Below are 24,739 nucleotides of genomic sequence, written 5' to 3'. Positions count from 1 at the left end.
GGATCTGGACAGGATTCTGGGTCCTGGAGAGGAGAGAGGGCAGCTTCTGGAGGCATCTCAGTGAGAGGGCAGGGCAAAGAGTGCAAACCTGAGAGGGGGAAGGCCTCCTTGGACAGCCATCTGGCCCTCTGGCACCATCTGCTGGCTGAAACCAATCAGTGTTGGTAGTTCTTGGGGATTGGCCAGGACCAGCCTGTAGGGCAACCCCATACCTGTGCCTGCCTTTGCTGGGTCCATCCTGGCCAGTCTGAGCCCACAGGGGGCACCAATGTGTCTCCATAGACTTTCCCTCTGGGAGAGAGGATGGAACAGAGAATAGCCCATGTTCTTCTGGGAAGCTTTGATTCTTCTGTAGTGAGTCGGTCAGATCTAGGTTCAAATCCCACCTCCCCACTTCCCTGCTATGTGGCTGGGGCAGGTTGCATAACCCATCTCAATCTCATGGGCAGGTCCACTCTGGCTTGACAACCCTCCAATATAGCCTGGGCCCACAGCTCTCTGATGGTGCTGGGTACAGATATGGGTCAGGAAGTTTTCTCCTGTACTGTTTAGGTTGGATGCCCCTTCTGCCTAGAGCTTCCATGGCAGCTTTCAGAGGGTGGGTCCATAGCCCACTGGGGGTGGGTGGTGCAGTGCACTGGCTGGCTGTGATAGAAGCAAGGAAGCTGATGAGGGGCCCTTTCTGCAGCGTTGTCTAAGGCCTCAGTTAGACTCTTCTACCCTGGGCAGATAAGGCACAGGGGCCTTGCAACAATCCCCCACCTTCCCTCCCAATGTCTTTCTTTACTCCTGCAGCCTTGGCTGTGGAGGGTTGGGCAGCCATGTGAAGGAGAGGCTACAGGCGCTCAAAGTTCCTTCTGGAATTGACCCTGGAACCATGCTAAGTATGCAACATCCATTTTTACACTCCCCGCTTTTTAAACTGAGTTATGACTTGTAGGCAGTACACAAATATGATTATAGCTCAGTGAAATTTTATATGTGCATACACCCGTGAAACTACCACCTGGATCAAGATAGGGAATCGCGAGCATCCCAGAGCTTCTCTCTTCAATACCTGCCTCCCTGGCAAAGGGAACTATTATTCTATCTTCTCTAACCTACATTAGTTTTTGGTCTTAATTTCAATGGACTCATAAGTACTCTTCTGTCTACCTTCTTTCACTCAACATTGTGAGATACATCCATGGCTATATCTGTAGTTTCCTTTTCAATACTGTTTAGTATGCCATTGTATGAATATATGACAATTTATTTTTTCATTTTCCATTTGATGGATTTGTTACTTCTAGTTTTTTTCTCTTATGAATAAAGTTGCTGGGAACATTCCTAAACATATTTTATGGACATGAGGACTTATTCCTGTTGGGGATTAGTCCAGAATTGGGATTACTGAGCCACTGGGTATATGCATGTTTAGTTTTAGTAGATACTGTCAATTTTCTGAAATATACCAATTTGTACTCCCACCAGCAACATGTGAGAGTTCCAGTTGTTCCACATCCTTGTCAACACTTGGTATTGTCACTCTTAAGTTTAGCTATTCTAGTGATTGAAATAATTTTCACAAAAATCCTGTGAGGTAGGTATTGCTATAAGCCCCATTCTACAGACAAGGAGACTGGGGTTAGAGAGGGGAAGCCACACATCCCACCCAGATCACACAGATGTGAGCAGCAAGTGGGCAGCAGCAGGTCGATATGATTCCTTTGCACCATGGCTGTATGAAATTTTAAAGTCAGAAAATTCGGGTGTGCCAAAATGATAGCTCTTTTACTTTCTATAGTACCTATTTCCAGATGATAGCAAAAATATAATCTGGTCACTTTAATCAAGTGGTTGTATGATCACTGTCATTTCAGGGGTACGCTCAGTCAAATTGAGGGCTTTGTCCCTCTTCTGCTATCCAGGATCAAAACTACAGTCTGAGCTTATATGATCATGGCATGGAGTGGGAGTTGAGGGGGCTGGAGATTGTCTGGTCCTTGGTCATCATCCATCTTCCTCTACCGCTCAGGAAGGCAGGTAGACTTGACCCCTGCCAGTTGTGAACTGTCATCCTTGATTTCTGCTGTGCCCATGGATGTCCGTGTTTGTGCCATGGTCTCTGGCTTGGACTGTCCAGATTCTTCTAGGCTCATTTGGTTCCATTTATTACATCCCACAAGCCCCTTGCTGCTTATCTAGCCCCTCTTTGAGCAACTTCCATGCTTTTTTAGGGTCTCAGGACATACTTCAATGCTCCTCACCAGCCTGAGATGCTCCCAGGCCCACTTGCCTAGGCACACCCAGGTGCCATTTCTACTTCACTGCTGCCATACTTTCTCATCATGGAAGACTTTAGACCTTACTCACAGACCAAGGCACGGATTCTCTTCACTCTCAGAGCTCCCAAACCTTTCTGGAGGTCCTAATCTCTCCCTATTCCTGGGTAGAGGGGATTGGGGGAGGGAGTGAGAGAGAGTCCCTTCTCAGAGGCCCACCCCAGTAGCTAACTGCAATGCTCACTTTGCCTTAATTTTTTCCCCACCCCCAGTGTTTTAGAAAACTCGCTCTGGTGTCATCATACCTTCTTCCTGACTATGCTGTTGCTGATGTAAAATTTAAGATATAAGTCCTTCAGCCTCTTGGACTTTCATTGCTCAAAAAAACTTCTTGCATTAAAAAGCTTTGGGTTTCAAGAGTCCATTTTGCTAATCAAGATCCAAGAATTTCACTCTTTTTTCTTTGCATTCAGCACTCTCTGCTCTGGAGTAATAGGTAGTCTGATTTTAGATGGAAGGCTTCGAGTTTGACAAAAGGGAAGAAGGAGTGGCTAAGCAGAGGAACGTGAGGCTCAGAGAGGTGAAATAACTTGCCCAAGATCATATAACAGTCACTGTGCTTACCACTGTATCAGGGGAGAAAGACTGAGAAAGTTGACACAGCAGGAGAGTACAGCCAGGAGATCTCTGACCATGTAGACTGGATTACTTCTTAGCTTACATGCTGTCCTATGGGCTGGAACACACATGCAGAGCCTGAGGTCTTTCCCATGGGTAAGCCCTTGACAAACGGAGTGTGACTGAATTCTGGGCAGCAAAGTTTGATTTTAGATCTGCCGAGAGGGCCGGTCCTCATAGGAATGCTCCTGTGAGCCCTTTACATCAGTGAAACTCTATTTACAAAGGGAGATCATCTCTGGAAATGAATTCACCATAAAAACCAGATTTTCCCACCTGGACTGCTTGAATCCCAGGACTTTTGCTTCCCTGGAGGTAGTATGCTGGGAATAGTTAATCAGAAAATATTCCTGGCATTTGAGGGATGGGGCTAAAATTCAATATCTGGGCTGTGGTTGCAGAAGCATAGCTGGGGCTGGAACCTCAGCCCTGCTCTGCAATGGCTTTGTGACACTGGAAAAGTCCCTTCTCTTTGGTTTTATTTTCTTCCTCCATAGCACAAGGAGTTTGATCACATGGTGTGTGGAGTGACTGAAGTAAGGATGAGACCTCAGCCTTCTTAGGGCTAGCTCCAGGATCAACAGAATCACCGTCTCCCCCCCCCCCCCCCGCAAAAAAAAAACACAACACACCCACACCCACATACCAAGGGGACTCTGTTGGGGCCATTCCTTTTTGACCTGGGTTGGTGATTACGGATAAATGAGTGGGGATGCGTGTTCCCCAGCCCGCACCCCGCAGTCTTGCAACTGTCTTGTCTCTCCTGAGTGGAGGGTATGGTTGATTCAGAAAGTGTGAATCTAAATGAGTCACCTTTGACAAACACTGCTGGCCCCTTCTTAGCAGTGCTTCATCACTAAGTCCCTACTATAGTGGTTTCTCAACTTACCGTGGGTTTAAGAATCACTTGGGGGAACTTGTTCAAAGTCAGAAAAACCTGCCCCCAGGGAGTCTGATTCATTACATCAAGAGTGGACCTGGGAATCTGTATTTTTCTTGACCTGATGCCAATTTTTTTGAAGTAAAGAAATTTTTGAACATGTAATACATTCATATGGATCAAAATCCAAAAGGTAGAAAGGGTATAAAGTGAAAAATCACCCCAACCCTCTTCTCCAGTCACCTAGTGCCCCTCCCCTGAGGCCAACAATTACTTGTGTATCTTTCCTGAGATAATCTATGCATACAATAGCTGCATGAGTAAATAAAATATGCTTTTTAAAAACAAGAATCTCTTGGTGACTCTAATATTGGGGGACCACAGACGTGTGGAAAAAACATACACCTAGTTTATGCTAGGCCCCGTGCTAGATCCTCAGGCTAGATGTGTGATGTGGCACTGCTTACGACGCTCAACAAGACTTTACAAGGTGCCACCTTGTATGCCATAGGCAGGGGAGCAAAGGGGCTCCAGTGGGTCTTGAGGAGGAGACCTGAAGCTTGAGCTGCTGAGGGCAGGGCGGTGTTGTGAGACAAAGTCTGAGAGCTGTAGGTCCTTTCATCTTCCTGTCATCAGCTATGGCACCTGGCAGACACTGGATACCACAGCTAGTAGACAAAGACCTGGTAACCCAAGGAGCTGCTTGGCCTCCCTGCCCAGTCCCTTCCCAGAAGAGCTGTAGGCCTCTGATTTCTTTAGGGGGCCCTGTGTGGAAGTGTCTTTTGTTTCTTTGGCGTAAGGAATACCATCACGTGCCTGTTGGTTAGCTGAGCCTGGCGCCTTCGTCTCCTAGGGAGGGGTGGCGATGTTCCCTAAGCAGAGCAGGGTAGAGCTGGTCAAAGTCTCTGACTGGAGAGGATGGGGGGAGGGCGGGGGGGGTATTTTCAGACTAACCCCTTTCCCTTAATGGTTGGCTTCATCCTAGGGAGACTATCACACAGCCCTCAGGAAGCATCCCATACAAGAGTTCTGTGCAGGCTGGATTCTGGCTGCCTGGTTCGCTGCAGAATCTCGCCCGGTGGCTCTTCACCGCCCCGCTCCCCTCCACGCCCCCACCCCCGTCCCCAATACACTTCTGCTGAATGAATGGATATTCACTGGCAGAGAGAGAGGCCTCCTCTCTACACTTGGGGTTTCTCTGCAACAATGGTTACTTTGGACTGGAGGCCTGTTCAGAAGTCAACGATAGGCAATAGGGGTTCAGAGTACCAAAAAATCCTTGCTCTGCCACTGAACCGTTCTGAACCTGTTCCCTCACAAATAAAAAAGGGTAACGATACTTCACCGCATGGATTATTGTGGAGAGTGAGCTAACTCCTATTAGGTTCAGGGGAGGATACTGAGACCCTGAGCAGAAGCTCACAGCGCTGACTGGAAAGGCCAGCTCCCATTCTTTCTCGGAGTCCTAGTTTCCCCGTCCTGAAAGGGAGCCGTAGCCCCTCCCAAACACCACCCTCAACACACATGCCGGAGAACATCTCTCTCTCCCTCCTCCCCCTCCCTCTCCCTCTCCCTCTCCCTTCCTCCCCCCTTCCTCCTCCTCCCCCTTCTTCGCCCACGGCTTCCAGGCTTTTCAGGTCTGGGGTCTTTAATTCAGCTTAGGACAGCCCCCGCCTGAAGGACCCTCGCAGGCCGTGGAGTACCACAGCCAGTCCTCCATTCCCGCTTTGAGGAGACTGAGCCGAGCTTCCGAGGGAGGGGGTGAGAATCAAGGCCCGCCGCGCCTCGCCTCGCCCCGCCCCGCCGCGTCTCCGCCTGGCCCGCCCGCCCTGCCTCCGCCTGCCGTCAGGCGATCTCGGCGGCCAGCCCCGCCGGCTCTGTGACGTGACGGGCGCCAGGGTCCTCGGCGCCTGCGCCCGCTCGTATAAAGGCAGACGCCGCGCCGCTTCGCAGTGTTGGCCTTGTTCTCCGCTTTTCTGTGTTTCTTTTTGCAGACGCCGCCCTGCTCTCATCAGCTTCTGGCCAGCCATCTCCTTGAATCCTAACACCGTGAGTAGCCGCCGACGGAGCTGGGAGGGGCGGTGGCGCCGCGGATTGCGAGCTGGTGGCCGCACCGCTGGTGCTTTGGCCCTGCTGGAGGCGGGAGGCACCTGGGCCTGGCCTTCCCTCAGGCTCTTTGGAACCCGTTGTCGGCCCTGTTCTCCCACCCCGCCCCTCGACTCGGCGAGGCCTCCTCTAGTTTCGCGTCTTCACGGCGCCCCATGGGTGCCCGGGCGGGCGGGCGGGAGAAGGTGCGAGCCGAACCCGAGATTAGGCCTTCTCTGCACGGGGCGACCGTCAGCCGTGGCGGAGCTCGGCTGAGGGCCCAGGCTGGGGCCGGGGGCCTCGCTTGGCGTTGAGCCTGCCAGCCACTGGCACCTAGGGCGAGGGTGGAGGCGGGGCTTTTAATGGAGTTCCCGGGGCTGTCGTGAGCGTGGGCGTGTGTCCGTGTTTGTTGTTTTGGTGTCCGGAGGAAGCGTGGCGGTGGTTGTCCGGGAGCGCTGGATTCTTGGCACCCATCCTTTTCTTGCCCCTGTATCTAGCGTCGCTAGTCACCGGTCTTGGCTAACTGTGCTGGGTCCGAATCTTGGCAGAGAGCCGCCTGCTCCTTCGGAATATTTCTCTCCCATTACTTTGCCACAGCATGGGCTTGCTGAAACCTTTGTTGTAATAGCAGATGCCATCGTCATAGTGGTGTGGCTTTTAGGTGCACTAACTCCTAACTCGAGGTGCCTGGTTTTTGAAGGGATAGGACATTCACCTGCTTCGGTTTACTTTTTAATGGAGACTTCAGGTTTAGGTTTTGGGTCATGAATTTTTTCATCAGAGCGTTACAGTAGAATGTTTCTGTGTCATAGAGCAATGCAGATTTCACTCTACCCTCTAAAAAGAGATGTCGGAATTTCGGGTCACTTAAAACAGGTTTTTTCCTTTATGGTGTTGATAGAACCCACTCAGAGTGATTTACAAGTACTGGAGCATAAGGAATTGAAGGAATGGTCTTGAAAGCATGTCAAACAAAATTTCACCCATCATCATACGAAAATTTTGCTCTGAATTCCAGCTGTATAACACTAAAAAAGTTGTCTTTGAGTACCAAGTTTAGCGTTACAAAGTGCATCGAATTACAGATTAACCGATTGTTTCTCTGCTATTTATTAAGATCTCAGCTCCCGTAGGAGTAACCTAATAGACGAATTTGACTATGACTAAGCAGATCTTGCTGTTTATCAAAAGTTATTTGAAATATGAAATGTTCGTCTTGCTTAAAAGTAATTTTATCAACTGTGTTGCCAGACTCTTGATTCTATAATGTTCACTCCAGTACTGTGGAACATAAAAAGAACATAGAATGTTTCGTAATTAAAAATTGAGCTCACGTTAAAATATTTCTTTTGGGGATACCTTTTGTTATTGCCTTGTCACAGAGAAGGTCCTCTGCTCTGGGTCTTTCTCCATGGAGCAGGACAACTGCATTATTGGCAAGTACTGAGCATCACGGAAAAGCAGACATATTTGTGAACTGTAAAATGAAATCTGATTCTCTCCACCCATGGATGGCTGAGAGCTGGATATTTCAATGGCTGGTTTTAAAACAGCTTTACCTTTTTGCTTCCTTGCCTTAACAGCTTGTCGTTTGGGAAATGGAGACAGTTGTCTGGGGAAAGCAGAATGAATATTTTAGCTGATTTAATGGGTCTTAAGTCTTGGGACCTAAAACAGGTTCAATCAGTGTTTTAAATGCCAAATTCTATGTTTTTAAGTTATAGCGACATCACAGGATTATGATGGACCTTTAAAAAATCTATACTTGAAATTTAAAGAGGTTTTGAATTTTTACAGTCAGGTATTGTTGCCGTTCCCCCCTCCCCTGCGCCACTCCCCCAGGAATCTGAATATGGTAAGAAATTGCTGGCTTAGAAGCTTAGAACATTTAATTTTAAAGAGGTGTTTTTTTGTTTGTATGTTTTGGTTTTTTTGCCCAAACTCAAGTCTTTCGAAGTTAATTGCTTAATTAACTTTTATGTAAGAGGTGTCTTTTTCCTCATGACTCATAATTAATCTGAGTTAATAAATACATTTTTGGCGCAAGTAATAGGTTATTACTATGAGGACTTTGGCAGGAGATCTCAAACTTGGACACCTGGACAGTCAGTAATGAAAGGTAAAAAGGACTCTGAAATTTACTAGGTTTACAACATCTGCTTATCCTTAAAATATTTTATTCTTTTGTGTATGGTCTTGCATTGATCCAAACATAAATAAGTATATCCTGATCTAATCTTTGGATCTGAACTCATTTTTCACTGGTAAGTCTCACTGGGGGAAAATTACTGTCTCATCTGGTAGCTTTGTTTATTTTGGACTCACCTCCCTCAGGTTTGCAGGTGGAGTAGTCAGTGTTCAGTGAGAGCAGAAAGGCGGGCAAAGAATAAGTCCATTTTAGATACATTTTGCATCAAAAATATAAAGTGTTAATTCTAAAACTTACACTAGTAATGAATTCAGTAGGGCAGGCTTTAAAAGCTTCTGTTCCTAGGAGTTACACTTTGACAAAATTTTTATAGAAACACTTGTGTGCTAGCCTGTGAATAATCACTTAGTGTTTTATAGGGTTATATACTATAGGTCCTTAGGGTTTTATGGTTAATAAGTTAGAAGGTGTCTAACAGACTGTAGTTTGAAATGTAGTTTGTATAGAAGTAATATCTCTTAAATTTCAAATTCAATATAATACCTTTTTTTAGATGCCTTCAATTAAGTTGCAGAGTTCTGATGGAGAGATATTTGAAGTTGATGTGGAAATTGCGAAACAATCTGTGACTATTAAGACCATGTTGGAAGGTAAGTTTATTAGAAAACATGGGTCAGGGGAAAGGCAAAGAAATGAGTAGCTTGATATAACCTGTGAACATCAAATCTACAGAAGTAACAATCTGTCAGAAAACTCTCAGGGGTATGAAGGGGTAAAGTTTACTTTTTTTTCTTTAAAGTATTAACTGCATTTTTTTTGGTACAGGTCAATATTTTCTGCATTTTCTGAATTACTGAGTTTTTTCCCTTATTAGGTAGATAATACCATAAGCTAATACTGAAATGATTTCCAAGCCTCAGACAATGGCCCATTTCTCTTTCAAGTAAATTTGCATTCATAATTTCTAATGACAAAAACTAAAGCCTTTGGAAAAGAGATACCTTATATATGGTAGCTAAATAGAACACCTTGTTTCAACAGCGGGAGTAAGCTGAGTAGATTGTAAACTGAGTAGATGTCTGTTTCGTTCTTTTTTTTTTTTTTTTAACCAAGTCTTCCCTTTTGTCTGTTTTGTCATTCCTCTGAAACTGCTGCAAAGCATATATGCAGTGCATCAAAGAAGGAAGGCAAGAAAACAGGTCCTGAAACGTTTTGAAACTTTTACTAGTTAACATGGATCTCTCTTTTTTTTTAAAAAAAAATTAATTAATTAATTTTTGGCTGAGTTGGGTCTTCGTTGCTTTGCGCGGGCTTTCTCTAGTTGCGGCGAGTGGGGGCTACTTTTCCTTGCGGTGCGCGGGCTTCTCATTGCGGGGGCTTCTCTTGTTGCGGAGCACGGGCTCTCGGCGCACAGGCTTCAGAAGTTGTGGCTCGCGGGCTCTAGAGCGCACGCTCAGTAGTTGTGGCGCACAGGCTGAGTTGCTCCGCGGCATGTGGGATCTTTCTGGACCAGGGCTCAAACCCATGTCCCCTGCGTTGGCAGGCGGATTCTTAACCACTGCGCCACCAGGGAAGCCCTGGATCTCTAATTAGTATTATCGGTGGGTTGGTAGACATTAGTAGTATATGGAGACATACAAATCAGTTTCTAGAATTGGTGGGAAAAAAAACAGTAGTAATAAGAATGTTCTTCAGTACGTTTGTCTCCATATCTGCAGGGGATTGGTTCCAGGATCCCCTAGGGATACCAAAATCCATGGATACTCAAATCACTTATATAAAATGGTGTAGTATTTGCCTATAACCTACGTACATTCTCCCTTATACTTTAAATTATCTCTAGTATTTATGCCTAATAACACCATAAATGCTATGTAAATTCAAGTTTAGCTTTTTGGAACTGTCTGGAATTTAAAAATTTTTATTTTTTAATACTTTCTATCCACGGTTTGAATCCGAGGATGTGGGACCTGCAGATATGGAGGGCTGAGTGCACTCAAATATCAAAAGTTTTTGTTTATCTGTAGCTTATAGATATTTAATTAAAGAGTTATATGCCAAGCATTAGCGGGAGATATAGTAGTCAGTGTTCAGTGAGAGCAGAAAGGCGGGCAAAGAATAAGTCCTGGTGCTGGTGAAAAGAAGGTAAGTGAGAAGTGGTCTTTGCTCTTGAAGGATTTATAAACTAGGCAGGGAGATAGACACCAAACAAGGCTAACGGTCACATGGTATAATTAGTGCATTAATAAAATTGTGCCAAGTGGTGCTGTGGGAACTTCTTGGCTGATGTTATTCTTTAGGCTTGTGGAGAGAGTGCAGTGTGTAGTACTAGTGAGGTGATATTTCAAACCTAGTAAAATTAAGATGTTTTGGGAGATCATTCTGAGGTAAATAATAAACAGGATGTGTTTAAAAAAAAAAATTGAGGTTTTTAGTTGGGGTTGCGATTGTGATACTTGTAGTTGATAGAGCTGAGGAACAAGTTTGAGGGGAATGGAAAGAAAATGACTTTGAGCTTGAACATGTTGTGTATGTTAGAGATTCCCTCAAAAGATCTTTGTAGTAAATAAGCTGCTAGTCAGTTGAGTATGTGGATCTTGGTCCCTGAGTTGTAGGCTGCTAGAGATAGACTGACTTTGTATGGTGTGTTATAGGAGTATATATATATATATATATATATCTGTCGGAGTAAATGAGCTTGAGCTTGGCAGGTGGCCATATTGGGGCAGGATGGGCTGTTAAGAGTGAAGTCAGAAGTGGAGAATATGTGGAGTAGGAAGCCAAGGGAAAAGGGAGGCATTTTGAAGTGACCAGAGTGATTATCAGATTCATATACTGCAGACTGGTCACTTAGGATTTCAGGGATAATAAGTTAGAAGACTTCTAACAGCAAGTATTAGGTGTGGTAGAGGCAGAAGCTGAGCTGCAGAAGGTTTGTCTTCTGTTTTCTAATAGAAAATAAAAGCTGAACATATTCTTTTCGGTTTTCTTTTTGGTTTTTTTCCTGTTTTCTAATAGAAAATAAAAGCTGAACATAAAGTTGTTTTCGGTAATTGACACCAGTTATGTGGCACTTACAGTCCTGCACCCTGGTAACTTACATAGATTACTTCTATTAAGTTGTAAACCCCTTGGTACATCCCACAGTCACTGTTCATCAAGTACGTGTTGAATGAAGAACTATAGTATGGTCACTGATAAAAGAGCGTGAAAGTTATCCAGGTGTCCCTAAAGGCAGGTGAGTAAGGCTTTATCTAGAAGATGTAGAAACTGATAACAAAATTGCTGCCTGAATACTTGCTTTATTTCATCATAGTTGGTGCCTGGCACACTAATCTCTCTTGTGCTGCTTCAAAGAAGCATTTGCTAGTGTAGGAACATAGGGCTGCTTGAAGGTTTTCTGCCAACTTTGATCACTGAAGCAAGTGGATGATAGATAGCAACAGTTAAAATGTTTCTTTCCTTCCATAGCTTTGGGCATCAGAGGTGAATGGCTTTATCTTAAGTACCAGTGGTTTATGTAGAATTCTAGCCTCTTGAAGACTGGAGTGTATTGAAATAAAATCTTCTGATCAGTGGACAATCAGAAGTGAAAATCTTGGCATGTGTACACATGGATTGACTCATTTCTTCAGGTCCAGGTTGTGGTATCAGGATACAGGTGTCTTTCAGAAGTCCTTGAAACTAAATAGCTTAAAGGAATGACTGTTGGTACTTGTGCATTCAGTCTAAAAGCAAAAACCATTTCAAATCCTCGGTTTAAATGCTAGAGAAGTGATCCTTTACAACTGTAAGGCCCTTATTTTTAATGTGACTTAAGCCTTCTTCCAAATAACATTTGTATCTAAACAAGCTGGTCTTCTGTATTTCATTTCCTCTAATCTGTTCATTCCCCAAACACATGCATTTTCCATAGTATAACTTCTTTTTCTCCCCTCTGAGTTAAAAATATTTCATACTAGTTCAAGAAAAGCATAAGTGGCTTGATCCAAATTGAAATATTGTAATTTTATAGTTTTACTGTCAGCAGAGATGGGATCAGGTAAAGGCATTGGTGGGGAGGAATAGAGGGGAGATGAGTGAATGTACCCATACAGGAAAATAGGATACTTTTTGAATATACTCTCATCTTTACCACTCCACTGGAGAAGCTTGTTAAACTCATTGATCTCCATGTTGTCAAGTGCATTGTTTCATTTCTCATCTAGACTTATTGATAGCCTTTGACAGTAGATCAGTCCCTTCTACATTTGGCTTTCAGGATACTTAATACTTAGCTCACTCACAACCTGTCTCCCCATCTTTAAAGCCTTCAGTTCGCCGGAGTTTGCTTAATCATTGTACCTCTTCACTGGATCAATACTCAGTCATTCCCTTGGTTACCTCAGCTAGTCTCATAGTGTTATAAATCATTTATACATCATTTCCCAAACTTACCTACAGTTCTAATCTCTTCTTTTGATTTTTAGACTTGCATATTTAACTTCTTGGTCTACCATTGAATATCTAATAGACATCTCAAACCTATTAAACTAGAATTCTTTTCTTTTTTTTAATTTATTTTTGGCTGCGTTGGGTCTTCGTTGCTGCGTGCGAGCTTTCTCTAGTTGCGGCAAGCGGGGGCTACTCTTCGTTGTGGTGCACAGGCTTCTCATTGCGGTGGCTTCTCGTTGCAGAGCACGGGCTCTAGGTGCGTGGGCTTCAGTAGTTGTGGCGCGCGGGCTCAGTAGTTGTGGCGCACGGGCTTAGTTGCTCCGCGGCATGTGGGATCTTCCCGGACCAGGGCTCGAACCTGTGTCCCCTGCACTGGCAGGCGGATTCTTAACCACTGCGCCACTAGGGAAGTCCCCAAACTAGAATTCTTGATTCCCTGCCCTCTAAAACAAGTTCTCTGACAACCTTCCCCATGTCAATTAGTGGCAACTCCAATGGCAGCTCCATCCATCTGGTTCCTCATGTTATAAGCCTTAGCCGTCGCTAACTCCTTTCACATTCTGCTTTCCATCTGTTGGCAAATACTGTCGCCTCTCACTTCAAAATGCATACAGAATTGCACTATTTCTTCTTCCATAGCTATATACCTTGTACAAGCCACTTGTACTTGCCTGGATCATTGCTAGCCCCATAATTGGTTTCCCTCTTTCCCCTCCTGCTCTCTGCTATCTCTTACCAATATAGTAGCCAAATTGCAGAAGGCCCTGTTAGGGCCCTGTCATCTCCTTTCAACCTGGCTAACTCTGCTCTTGTAACACTAGATTCCTTAGTGTTTTTAGGACACTATCAGAAGGCCTTTGCATTTGCCATTTCCTCTGCTTAGGTGTTCTCTCCTTTAGGATTTTAATTAAAATGTCATCTTCTCTGTGAGGTATCCTGAGCAACTCTATCTCAAATTGCAACAGTTCCTCCCATCCTCCTGTATTCATTGCTGATTCTTCCCTGCCTAGCACAGCTATACATTAGGGACTCAAATGTATGACTCAGCACTTAACCGTGTCAGCATAACTGGTGCTGTGCTACAACCAGTAGAGCAATGCAGTACTTTTGACCTCTGATCTTGGTACTTCTGTTACATAAGTTTCTTTGGCAGCTCTTTTTTAAGTCCTGTAGAAACTGAAGGATGGACCCATTTGGTTTGAAAAATACTCTTATTTAGAATCTTTAAGTAACATACGGATTTTAAGTTTTCTCTTTGGAGCTCAGCAACCACTTTGATAGTCTAAAAGTTAGGACTTTTTATTAGAGAAACCTATATATTCAAAATTATAAGTAGTATGTGTGTGATGAATAACACCAAAGGGTATATGTTGAAACTAAGTCTCTCAACCCATGTTCTCATTAACTACCTTAGACATAATATTAAACAATTCCTTGTATATCCTTTTGAAGATATTTTAAATATAAATATAAGTATATTCCCATTTTTATTCAGGTAACATTTATCTTTTATACCTGGCTTTTAAAAACTTTAATCTTGAAATCATACCAGTATGTACGGAGCTGCCTGCCTTGTTTTTTGTCAGTGGCTGCACGATCTGGTGTGTGTGTGTGTGTGTGTGTGTGTGTGTGTGTGTGTGTGTGTGTGTGTGTGTATACATTTTTGGGCTTCAGATTTTAATAGATTGAGATTCTGTTACTTCTGCAATACCTCACATTGTTTTATTTTCCTAAGTGCAGTCCATCTAGAGTTTGGTATAAAGAGGAAGGGTAAGCGTCTGGCTTTAATTTTTTCCCAGGTGGTTACCCAGTTATCTCAAGCCCACTTATTAAATCACTTTTCCTCCTAATGAAGAACTCTTTTTATATAATCCTGTATTTGTCTTCTCACACATTTTTATATAGTTTTGGGTGGTTCATGGAGCTGTTGCTAGGAACCGCCAGTTTTAAATACTTTCAAGAGAACTATTCTTAGTAAAGTACTTTTATAGTCTTTCAGATAACGTGTCTCACAAGTTACTTGTTTGAAACAGCCTGGTTGTTATAATGGGGCCAGAAAATAATGGCAACTCTCTTTTGGTTTACTTAGATTTGGGAATGGATGATGAAGGAGATGATGATCCAGTCCCCTTGCCAAATGTTAATGCAGCAATATTAAAAAAGGTAAGGTAGCAACCATACCCTTATATATATATATATGTATGTATCCCTTTTCTCATTAACAATATCCTGGTGATATTTCTATATTGATATATAGATAGCTTCCTTAAAAACAAAACAAAACAAAACCAATAACTATATAGTAAGATTATGACTAAGATATTTATTTTAGTTTAACCAGGCCCTGTGAATATTTAAGTTGTCTAGTCTTTTTCATTAGCACATTTAAATTATTGAAATATAATGGTATGTGCTTAGCAAAAAGGGAAATTTTTTTGTATTGCTTGTCTGCTGAATGGGTATGCCTCAAAGGGAGTTTGAGGGACTTCCCTGGTGGTCAGTGGTTAAGAATCTGCCTGCCAATGCAGGGGACACGGGTTCGAGCCCTGGTCCAGGAAGATCCCACATGCTGTGGAGAAACTAAGCCCGTGCGCCACAGCTACTGAGCCTGTGCTCTAGAGCTTGCGAGCCACAACTACTGAGCTCACGTGCCTAGAGCCCGTGCTCCGCAACAAGGGAAGCCACCACAATGAGAAGCCCGTGCACCACAACCAAGAGTAGCCCCTGCTTGCCACAAGTAGAGAAAGCCCGCATACAGCAACGAAGACCCAACGCAGCCAAAAATAAAAAAAATATTAAAAAAAGGAGTTTGAGAACAAGATATGTGCTTTTTTTGGTTTGTTTCTTTTTTTTTTTAGTTGATCACCTTACCCTGTGTCTAAGCATAAACAGCCCTCTACATATTATTATCGTTTTGGCTGCACTGCGCGCGGCTCGCAGGGATCTTAGTTCCCCGACCAGGGATTGAACCTGGGGCCATGGCAGTGAAGGCACCGAGTCCTAACCACTGGACCACCTGGGAATTCCCCAGCCCTCTACATTGAATAGGATTTTAGTGTTTCAGAGCATATGGCTTCTTAATAGAGCCAGCTGTTTAACTGAATGCTCTTCTGAAGAAACAGCAGCCAGTTTCCACATTGCGGGGAAAACTGGCTAGGCTTAGAGATGGGAACGGTCGGTTCCAGTTGGCCCCTTCCTAAGGAATTTTCAGAGTCATTGACCATACGCAGTTGCATTTTATGCTTTCTCTTGACCCTGGCATGGGATACAGCTGCACTGCATATTTTTCCATATTCTTACCATGATTGGCTATTACCAATCTTTTTAATATCCCTAGTCTGGGTAAAAAGCCCCTTGTAACCACTATTCTGTATTCTGTCTCTGTGAATTTGACTATACTGGGCTATCTTATAAAAATGGGATCATAGGATATTCTTTTGTGTCTGGCTTATTTCGCTTAGCGTAATGTTTTCAAGGTTCATCCATTTTGTAGTCTTAATAGGCTTTTTATAGGAGTTCTTTTTGTAGTTTTTACCACTTTGCTTGTCTTAGGTCAATTCACAGCTTTGTATTTTATCTAGTTAGATCTCCTTTCTGACTTCTGGGTTTTGTGTTGCAAATTAACATTCTATCTTATGCTAATATTAAATGCTTCTAAAAGGACTTTTACTTGCATTCACTCAAATTCCAGTCATTTTTTAGGTGCTGGAGGTACAGCAGTGAACTAAAGAGACAAGATCTGTTCTTAGGTAGTTTGCATTCTGAAGGTGTGTGGGAAGCATACAACACAAATATGTCAGATGGAAAAGCTGTGGAGTGTAAGTGGGATGGTAGGGGGGAGTTGGCTATTTGTAAAATAAAGATGGTCAGGAAATGCCTTACTGTGAGAAGTGGATCTTTGGACAAAGACATGAATATGTGGGGGAAGAAAGCTCTGGGCAATGGGAGTAAGTGCAGTGACCCTAAGATAAGAGCATGTCCTGTCTTTTGAGGTAAGGCAGGGAGGCTAGTGTGGTGGCTAGATCATAGTGAACAGGCAAGGAAGTAGAGGTTAGAGTTAATGGGTTGGGTGATACAGGGCCACTTAGAATAATTTTTTTGCAATCTATTTGGATTATTACTTATCAATATTTAAACTTAAGTATATTTACTGATTATATGACCCCAAAACTGTAAAAGTGTAAAGTAAAATTTCCCTTCCTTGTCTCTCATCTGACCAGAAACTCCCATCGGCATTAATTTCTTACATAGCCTTTTTTTTTTAAAGCTTTTTAAAAAAAATTAATTTATTTTATTTTATTTAGTTTTAGCTGTGTTGGGTCTTCCTTGCTGTGCGCGGGCTTTCTCTAGTTGCGGCGGGCGGGGGCTACTCTTCGTTGTGGTGTGCAGGCTTCTCATTGTGGAGGCTTCTCTTGTTGCGGAGCACGGGCTCTAGGCGCGTGGGCTTCAGTAGTTGTGGCTCATGGGCTCTCGAGTGGAGGCTTAGTAGTCGTGGCGCACGGGCTTAGTTGCTCCGTGGCATGTGGGATCTTCCTGGACCAGGGCTCTAGCCCATGTCCCCTGCATTGGCAGGCGGATTCTTAACCACTGCACCACCAGGGAAACCCTACTTAGCCTTTTAAGACTTTTTAAATGCCATTATGTTACTAATTGGTTTCTTTCGTATACTACTGGAATACTTCTTAAAAAGCTACTTAATTAAAGCCCTTTATGCTTGGCTTTTTCTTCTAGAAGTAGTTCTTTCCCTTTTTTGTATCCTGGTAGTATAATTTCTCAGTTCTCCCATTTTCTCTCAGCATTGTTTATTCCCCCAACATTATAATATAAAAAAAATTTAATCATACAGAAAAGTTAAATTATACAGCAAACACCCATTTTCCTACCACCTAGATTCTGTAACTTAACAGTTTCAGTGTAGATTGTGGTCTATAAGATGGTGCACAGTCTAGCTAATCAGCTTCTGGAAACTTTAATGTGTTCATTCCACTACTAAGGGAACTTTGGGCTTTTCCTGCATTATTCTTATACTGGATAGTGTTGTGCATGTGTCTAGGGTGTTTAGAATTGCTTGGTGATAGTGTATGCACATATTCAGCTTCCCTAGGTACTCCTAGGTTACTTTTCAAAGGGATTATACCAATTTACACTCTACAGTAGAAAAGTTCATGTTATCCTCACACTGTAGCCAATGACTAGTATCGACATCTTGATTTTTATTTATCTTTTGGGGGTACAGTCTAAAGTAGTATCTGTAGTGTTAATTTTGCATTTAATGAGGCTGAGCATTTCCTCCTTTTTGACTATTCATATTCAGATTTATTTTGTAAATTGCCTGTTCATATCTTTAGCCCATTTCTGTGTAGAGATTTTTAAGATTTTATATTTTATAAGGTAATGCATTGCTGGCATGTACATGTTGCAGGTATTTCCCAGTCATTGTCCCGTCTAACTTAATGTGTTTTTTTGCACAGGAGCTTTTTAGTATGGTCAAGTATAGTAATCTGTCTTCATGGTTCTCTGTTATCTAAGATCTTCCATGAACTCTAGGGTTGTGCTTTTCAAGCTGGGCTACTAACTTTATTATTCAAGTTGACTTACAGTTAGTTCTCAGCCCCATGTAGGAATAACGTTGCCCCAGCAGTGGAACGAAGTACCTTGTTATAAAATGCCATATAGGAATGAACTTTTGTTGTTGTAGGTCATTCAGTGGTGCACCCACCACAAGGATGATCCTCCTCCTCCTGAGGATGATGAGAACAAAGAAAAGCGGACAGATGACATCCCTGTGTGGGATCAAGAGTTCCTGAAAGTTGACCAAGGAACACTTTTTGAGCTTATACTGGTATGTTTTTAATGCATAGTATAAGATATTTCTAGTCCGTACCTTTAGCACTTTTCATGGAGTTAAATTTGTTAAATTCATTGATACTGAATTTTAACTCTAAACCCTGCAATGCTATATTTAAATCCATGTATCAATAACCACATTAAATGTAAACAGTCTAAACACCACAATTAAAGGCTAGAGGTCATCACATTGGATAGAAAAGAAAGAGCTATTCTGTCTACGAAAAACTCACTTTAAATATAAAGACACAATTAGGTTTAAAGGGTGGAATAAGATAATATTATGCTAACAATAATAACCAAAAGAAAACTGGGGTGACTATATTAAAGTACATTTCAGAGCGAAGAATATTACCAGGATTAAAGAGGGTCATTGCATAATGATAAAGTGGTCTATTCATTATTAAGAGGACATAAGAATCCTAAATGTTTTTCTACCTAAGAGCAGAGCTTCCAGAAAGTGAAACAAAAACCAACAGAACTCTAAAGGATAAGTAGGCAAATCCACAATCATAGTTAGAGATTTCAAAACCTGTCTCTAAATAATTGATAAAACAAGTAGACAGAGAATCATAAGGATGTAGAAGACTAATGACAGCAGAATTCATATTCTTTTCAAGTGTATACTTCCAAGATAGACATGTTGTGGGCCTTAAAACAAGTCACGGGAACTTCCCTGGTGGTCCAGTGGTTAAGACTCCCGTGCTTCCATTGCAGGGGGTGCAGGTTCAATATCTGGTTGGGGAACTAAGATCCCACATGCTGCGTGGCACAGCCAAAGCAAAACAAAACAAACAAAAAAGTCTCATTTGAAAGGATTCAAGTCACACAAAATATGTTTTCTAATCACAGTGGAATGAAATGAGAAATCAGTAACAGAAAGCTATCTGGAAAATCTGCAAATATTTGAAAACTAAGTAACACATTTCTTAGTAACCCGTGAGTCAACAAAAAAATCAAAAGAAAAGTTAGTATTTTAAACTGAATGGAAATGAAACACAACATACGAAAATCTGTGAGATGAAGCTAAAGTAGCATTTAGAGGGAAATTGATAGCCCTAAACACCTATATTAGTAAAGAAGGGGGCTTCCCTGGTGGCACAGTGGTTAAGAATCCACCTGCCAATGCAGGGAACACGGGTTTGATCTCTGGTCTGGGAAGATCCCACATGCCGCGGAGCAACTAAGCCCATGCACCACAACTACTGAGCCTGTGCTCTGGAGCCCGTGAGCCACAACTACTGAGCGCTCGTGCCACAGCTACTGAAGCCCACGCGCCTAGGGCCTGTGTTCCGCAACAAGAGAAGCCACCACAATGAGAAGCCCACGCAGTGCAACGAAGAGTAGCCCCCACTCGCTGCAACTAGAGAAAGCCCACGTGTAGCAGCAAAGACCCAATGCAGCCAAAAATAAAATAAATAAATATATTTAAAAAAAAAAGTTTCAAATCAGCAGTCTAAGCTTTTACCTTAAGAAACTAATGAAAGATGCATTTCATCCCAAAGAAAGGGAGTAGTAAAGGTAAGAGCAGAAATCAGTAAAATAGAAAACAGGAAAACAATAGAGAAAATCAAAGAAACCAAAAGTTGAATCAGAAGGTCAGTAAAATGTAATGCTATAACTACTTATGGGATCTTAGTTCCCCGACCAGGGATTGAACCTGGGCCCTTGGCAGTGAGATCGTAGAGTCCTAACCACTGGACCACCAGGAAAATCACTGAATTCTTTAAATATTTTTGTCAAACACAAACTTGTGTTTGTGTGTGTGCACGCGTACACAACTGCCAGTAGTGGCCATTCTTTAACATTTGAGGTAGTGTAGTTTGCTGAATGTAGCACAAGGACTCAATATTACAGAGGTATAACAAAGAATGGGACATACAATAATCTTTCACAGAAGAATTTGTCTGATTTATTTATTCATTTAATTTCTTAAAATTAACTAGTATTTTAAGCTAAGTTAGATATGGATTGTTAGTCACTGACTTTGGATTTAATTTAAAGCATCAAGTATACTTTAATGAAAACAACAATTACTTTACAGGCAGCAAACTACTTAGACATCAAAGGTTTGCTTGATGTTACTTGCAAGACTGTTGCCAATATGATCAAGGGGAAAACTCCTGAGGAGATTCGAAAGACATTCAATATCAAAAATGATTTTACTGAAGAAGAGGAAGCCCAGGTAGGTGGCTAACAGCTTGTTCTTGATCAAATGCTTTTCAAGAGAGACTAAAACCCATAGCATGCTAGGAAAAGAGGTATTTATATCAAGGAGTCTTGACTTTACTTGAGGGAAAATAGGTACCTTCTATATGCTAAAAATATTCTGGTCTGTCTCTTAGTCTAAGCACTTAGATGATACTGTTCTTTTATAAGCATAAGAACAATTAGTTTTCATCCAAAGGTGCTGTTTGATATTTGTTCCTTAGCAGTTACTAGTTTTGGCACCTGGGACCTTACATGTAAGCCATCAATATTTGACTTCAGAAGAGCAGGCCCTATGGATTATGTGCCAGGCTACTTCAGAGCAACTTAGTGAATGGGGAAGAAATGAATAGATCAGAATGATTTTGTTGACGCAGGTCATCTCTGGTGACTTAAGCTGTAATTGCCCATTGTCTTTGCTTTTCTTGATAATTTCAGCAGGGCACAATAAAAAACTGGGGAGAGAAAGAATGGTAACCTGGAAGCCTACTGTTAACTGGGTTTTTCCGGTTTTCTATCTATTTCCTTCTGACCCACCTCACAGGCTATTGATGAATCATTAGATAGTAGTCTTAGAAAAGACTACTTAAGGTACTTCCTTATATTTGTCTCTTCTTCTAGGTACGCAAAGAGAACCAGTGGTGTGAGGAGAAGTGAAATTTTGTGTCTGATGCTGTAACACTGTAAGGATTGTTCCAAATACTAGTTGCACTGCTTTGTTTATAATTGTTAATATTAGAAAAACAGTCCACAAATGCAGCAGCAAATCAGTTGTATTAGCAGAATGTTGTCGTCATTGCATGTGTAGTTTCAGTACAGATTCCAAACTTATGGCTCAGTTTCTTCTAGTATGATCAAAAGTTCTTTTTTCTTTGCTCTGAATAAAACTGAACTGTGGGTTCTCTATAGAAAGAGGCATTTTGGGCTTTCCCTCTTTTTGTAAAGCAATTTATGCCTAGTTTATTGTCCAGTTAACTTTAGTTTAGTGACTTTTAAAAGTTGGCATTGTAAATAAAACAACTTGCAAAAAAATTTTCTGAAATAGAATTAAGAACGTATTATCTTTATTCATGATTTGGAAACTGGAAAAAGGCTAATTGAGGTAAATGTTATCAGAGTGGGGTTATCAGAATGTCTTCCAGCTTCCTGGAGTCCACTGGTATTGATTAGCCTATATGTAGCAGGGCTCCCTTAATTGGATCTGAGGACTTGTTTTTTCATTTTTAATCCTCTCAGCTTTGAATATGTTGGCTAGAGGCTCATTTACTACTCAGTTTGTGGTTTGGGAGGAAACAGAATTAGACAGTTTGCTGGCTTTTCTATTAAAAGAGACACTTAACCCATGTGGTGTGTCATCTTTTTATAATCAGTAATCCTATGTGGGGAAAACCATAAACACTACTTGCATGTAAAAAATAATTTAACCTTTAATGTTAAAATGTATGGCGTTACCCAGAAAGCATCAGTCACGAATGCAAGATACTTTCAATAAAAAGTAAGTTACGTAGTAGGTAGTAAGTGGTTTGCTTTTTGTGTATTTAAATGTTTCACTTCACTTAATATTAAAAGTTAAATTTACGTATGGTTGTTTAGTTAGAAAAGAGTTGCAGGCAGTTCATGTCCTAGCTCACTGGAGGCTGCGACATAACAGTAAGGTTCTGGTAGACTCTGTCTGTTCTAATTGTCTTCTAATTTTTTTTCTTTCCTCCTTGTGTTCCTTTTTTACTTACTTTCCCAGTTAGAATTAACTATATTCACATGTAGCCTTAATGTGTTCTCTTCATGTTTACTGTGAGCTCTTCTTGCTCAGCTTATTACTTGAAAGTAGTTTGCTTTTACTTCAACTCTTATTTGTCCCAAATCTACCTTTATAATAAAGTTCCATGTGCTGTCTCACATAAATCCCCATTTGTTGTCTGTACCAGATATAGCAAACTACAGCCTGTGTGTGGGTGAAATCCAGCCTACAACCTGTTTTTGCAGTCTGTGACTTAAAAATGGTTTTTACATTTTTAAAGGATTGTTAAAAAATAGACACACGAAGACTGTATTTGACCAAAAAGCCTAAAATATTTACTCTGGCTCTTCACAGAAAAAGATTGCAAACCTTCGACTACTTCCGGATCCCTGATTCCCTTTACTCAGGAAGTAAGCTTGTTTTTCCATTTGTTCTGGTTTTAGTGGGGAAGGTAGCAGCATTCACTCCTAGCTGGAGTGTCTCAGTTCTGCTATTTCCCAATGGTCAACTCTTGCCAAAAGTTTAACTACCTCAAGTATATCCCTAGCAATATCATAACAAACAAATCTTTCCTGAAAGTTCAGGATTGTTAGCATATGCTCTATTTAGTTTGGAAAGGAAGTATCAGCTTATAGGAAGCGGGAGCCTATTACTATTAGCTGTTGATCTGTAACCCCCAAGAATTGTTACAATTACAGGACTAAATATCATCACTACCCATATTTAAAGGATACTGGGATCTTTCTGAATATGTAAGATTGAGTGGACAGACAATATAGTAGTTTAAAATTTTGTTCTCTTCTTGACTTTGTAGACATTGGTCCTTGTCTTTAAACAAACAAAAATTCCTGATAATCTTAAACTCTCATGTTTAACACAAATCTGACAGCTCATCCAAGAGAAAATAGGCAATTTGTGGACATTATGTACCCAAATAAATCATAGGCATATTAAGAGGCCCTTCAAACTGGCTGCAACACTTTCCTACCCTTTTCCCTCTTCCCTCTTCCCTGTTATATTCTGTTTCTTTAATATGTCTACCAAGAGTTTTCCAGGCTCTCACCTTGTCCAAGGAAAGTGAGTGGCCCTTTCCCATTATCCATAATAGCAAACCTGTCTTCAAAGACACACTGTCTCCTGTCTGCCCTCTCATTTCCCAGTATTCTGAGCTAATGCTGTAGCATGAAGTCAAACTGAGGCTGGAGTCCTGCCTCTGCCTCTTAGTGCCTACCTTGTCTTGGGTAAGTTGGAAATAGTAGCTACCTGCAGTGTGGTGCTCTTGGTGATGAAGACTCCTCTGTGACTGTCCTGCGGCTTCTCAGCTTTTCATTGATTCTCTGGGTCACTTGTGATCGAAAGTAAACCAGCCGCCTTCTGAATGTTAGCTTATTACTTTCTCCCTAACATTGTCACGGATTAAGGATGTGCGCTCTCAAACAGTTTCTAATAATTCTTAACCTCTTTTGAGGTGCTGTTATATTTTATTAGCTCGCCTTCATAAATCTGCTTTTAATATACAAAGTAGGTATTGCTTTACAGTTTGTATATTTTTCCAAAGATTCACAGAGGCATCCCTTTAGGTTACAGATCCCTGAAGTGGCATTATAGCTGTGATTTGTTTATTCTACAACTGTTTGAACACATCAGCTGCTGGAATTGATTAAGCAAGATCTATATTGTAACTTGGTAGACTGCTAGGACTGCAGCTCTGTAACATGGTGTCATGGTAATTCTGAACTTAGTCTGGAACTAGCTGGAGTGAGTCAGTGAGTCACTATAGGCACATGACTCAGGGCAGGCCGATACTCTAAACCATGTGATTTTTTTTTTTTTGACTGCGTTGGGTCTTCGTTGCATCGTGCGGGCTTTCTCTGGTTGCGGCTTGTGGGGGCTACTCTTTGTTGTGGTGCGTGGGCTTCTCATTGTGGTGGCTTCTCTTGTTGTGGAGCACGGGCTCTAGGCACGCGGGCTTCAGTAGTTGTGGTGTGCGGGCTCTAGAGCGCAGGCTCAGTAGTTGTGGCACGCGGGCTTAGTTGCTCCACGGCATGTGGGATCTTCCTGGACCAGGGATCGAACCTGTGTCCCCTGCATTGGCAGGCGGATTCTTATCCACTGTGCCACCGGGGAAGTCCTGCCTAGGCTCTTAATACGGCAGTTTGAACAGGGAGACGAAGTGGTTTCCACAGGGAAAGAGAGCAGCAGACCCTTTGATCTGAGCACGGCCTTTACCTCATCCACATCCGTCAGAATCTCATCTTTCAAAGCTTAACTTTTGGTTGCCACCAGTTCCATTTGAAGATGTTTCTGATTATTTTTATAAAGCTCAGTATACATTGAAATGGGAAGGTACCAAATAAATGTTCTCCTTATGAGTTGCTTGTGCTTTAAAAAGGTGATAATCTTCAATTGTCTGGGTTTGTATGAATACCAGAAGGGAATAAGGGAGAAGATTGCAA

At 42.1% G+C, this 24,739-nt stretch overlaps 1 protein-coding gene across 1 annotated transcript; it reads left to right on the top strand.

Annotated features, from left to right (window-relative positions):
• The first annotated feature begins 5,701 nt into the window (after positions 1-5,701).
• On the top strand, positions 5,702-22,055 carry SKP1 (S-phase kinase associated protein 1). The gene is made up of 6 exons (XM_068535885.1): positions 5,702-5,871; positions 8,610-8,706; positions 14,580-14,653; positions 18,189-18,332; positions 20,382-20,522; positions 21,167-22,055. Exons 2-6 carry the CDS (start codon positions 8,610-8,612, stop codon positions 21,200-21,202), a joined length of 492 nt encoding a protein of 163 aa, XP_068391986.1. The 5' UTR covers positions 5,702-5,871; the 3' UTR covers positions 21,203-22,055.
• Positions 22,056-24,739: the final 2,684 nt, after the last annotated feature.

Source organism: Eschrichtius robustus, chromosome 2 (genome assembly GCF_028021215.1).
Source record: "Eschrichtius robustus isolate mEscRob2 chromosome 2, mEscRob2.pri, whole genome shotgun sequence".
In the NCBI taxonomy this organism is placed as follows: domain Eukaryota; kingdom Metazoa; phylum Chordata; class Mammalia; order Artiodactyla; family Eschrichtiidae; genus Eschrichtius; species Eschrichtius robustus.
This window is presented reverse-complemented; position numbering and strand designations above follow the sequence as displayed.

Excerpts from the sequence above, each read along its gene's own strand:
- SKP1 (XM_068535885.1), top strand. The coding sequence starts at position 8,610 with ATGCCTTCAATTAAGTTGCAGAGTTCTGATGGAGAGATATTTGAAGTT. Across the intron at positions 8,707-14,579 it reads TATTAAGACCATGTTGGAAG|ATTTGGGAATGGATGATGAA; the intron begins GTAAGTTTATTA and ends TGGTTTACTTAG. Across the intron at positions 18,333-20,381 it reads CACTTTTTGAGCTTATACTG|GCAGCAAACTACTTAGACAT; the intron begins GTATGTTTTTAA and ends ATTACTTTACAG.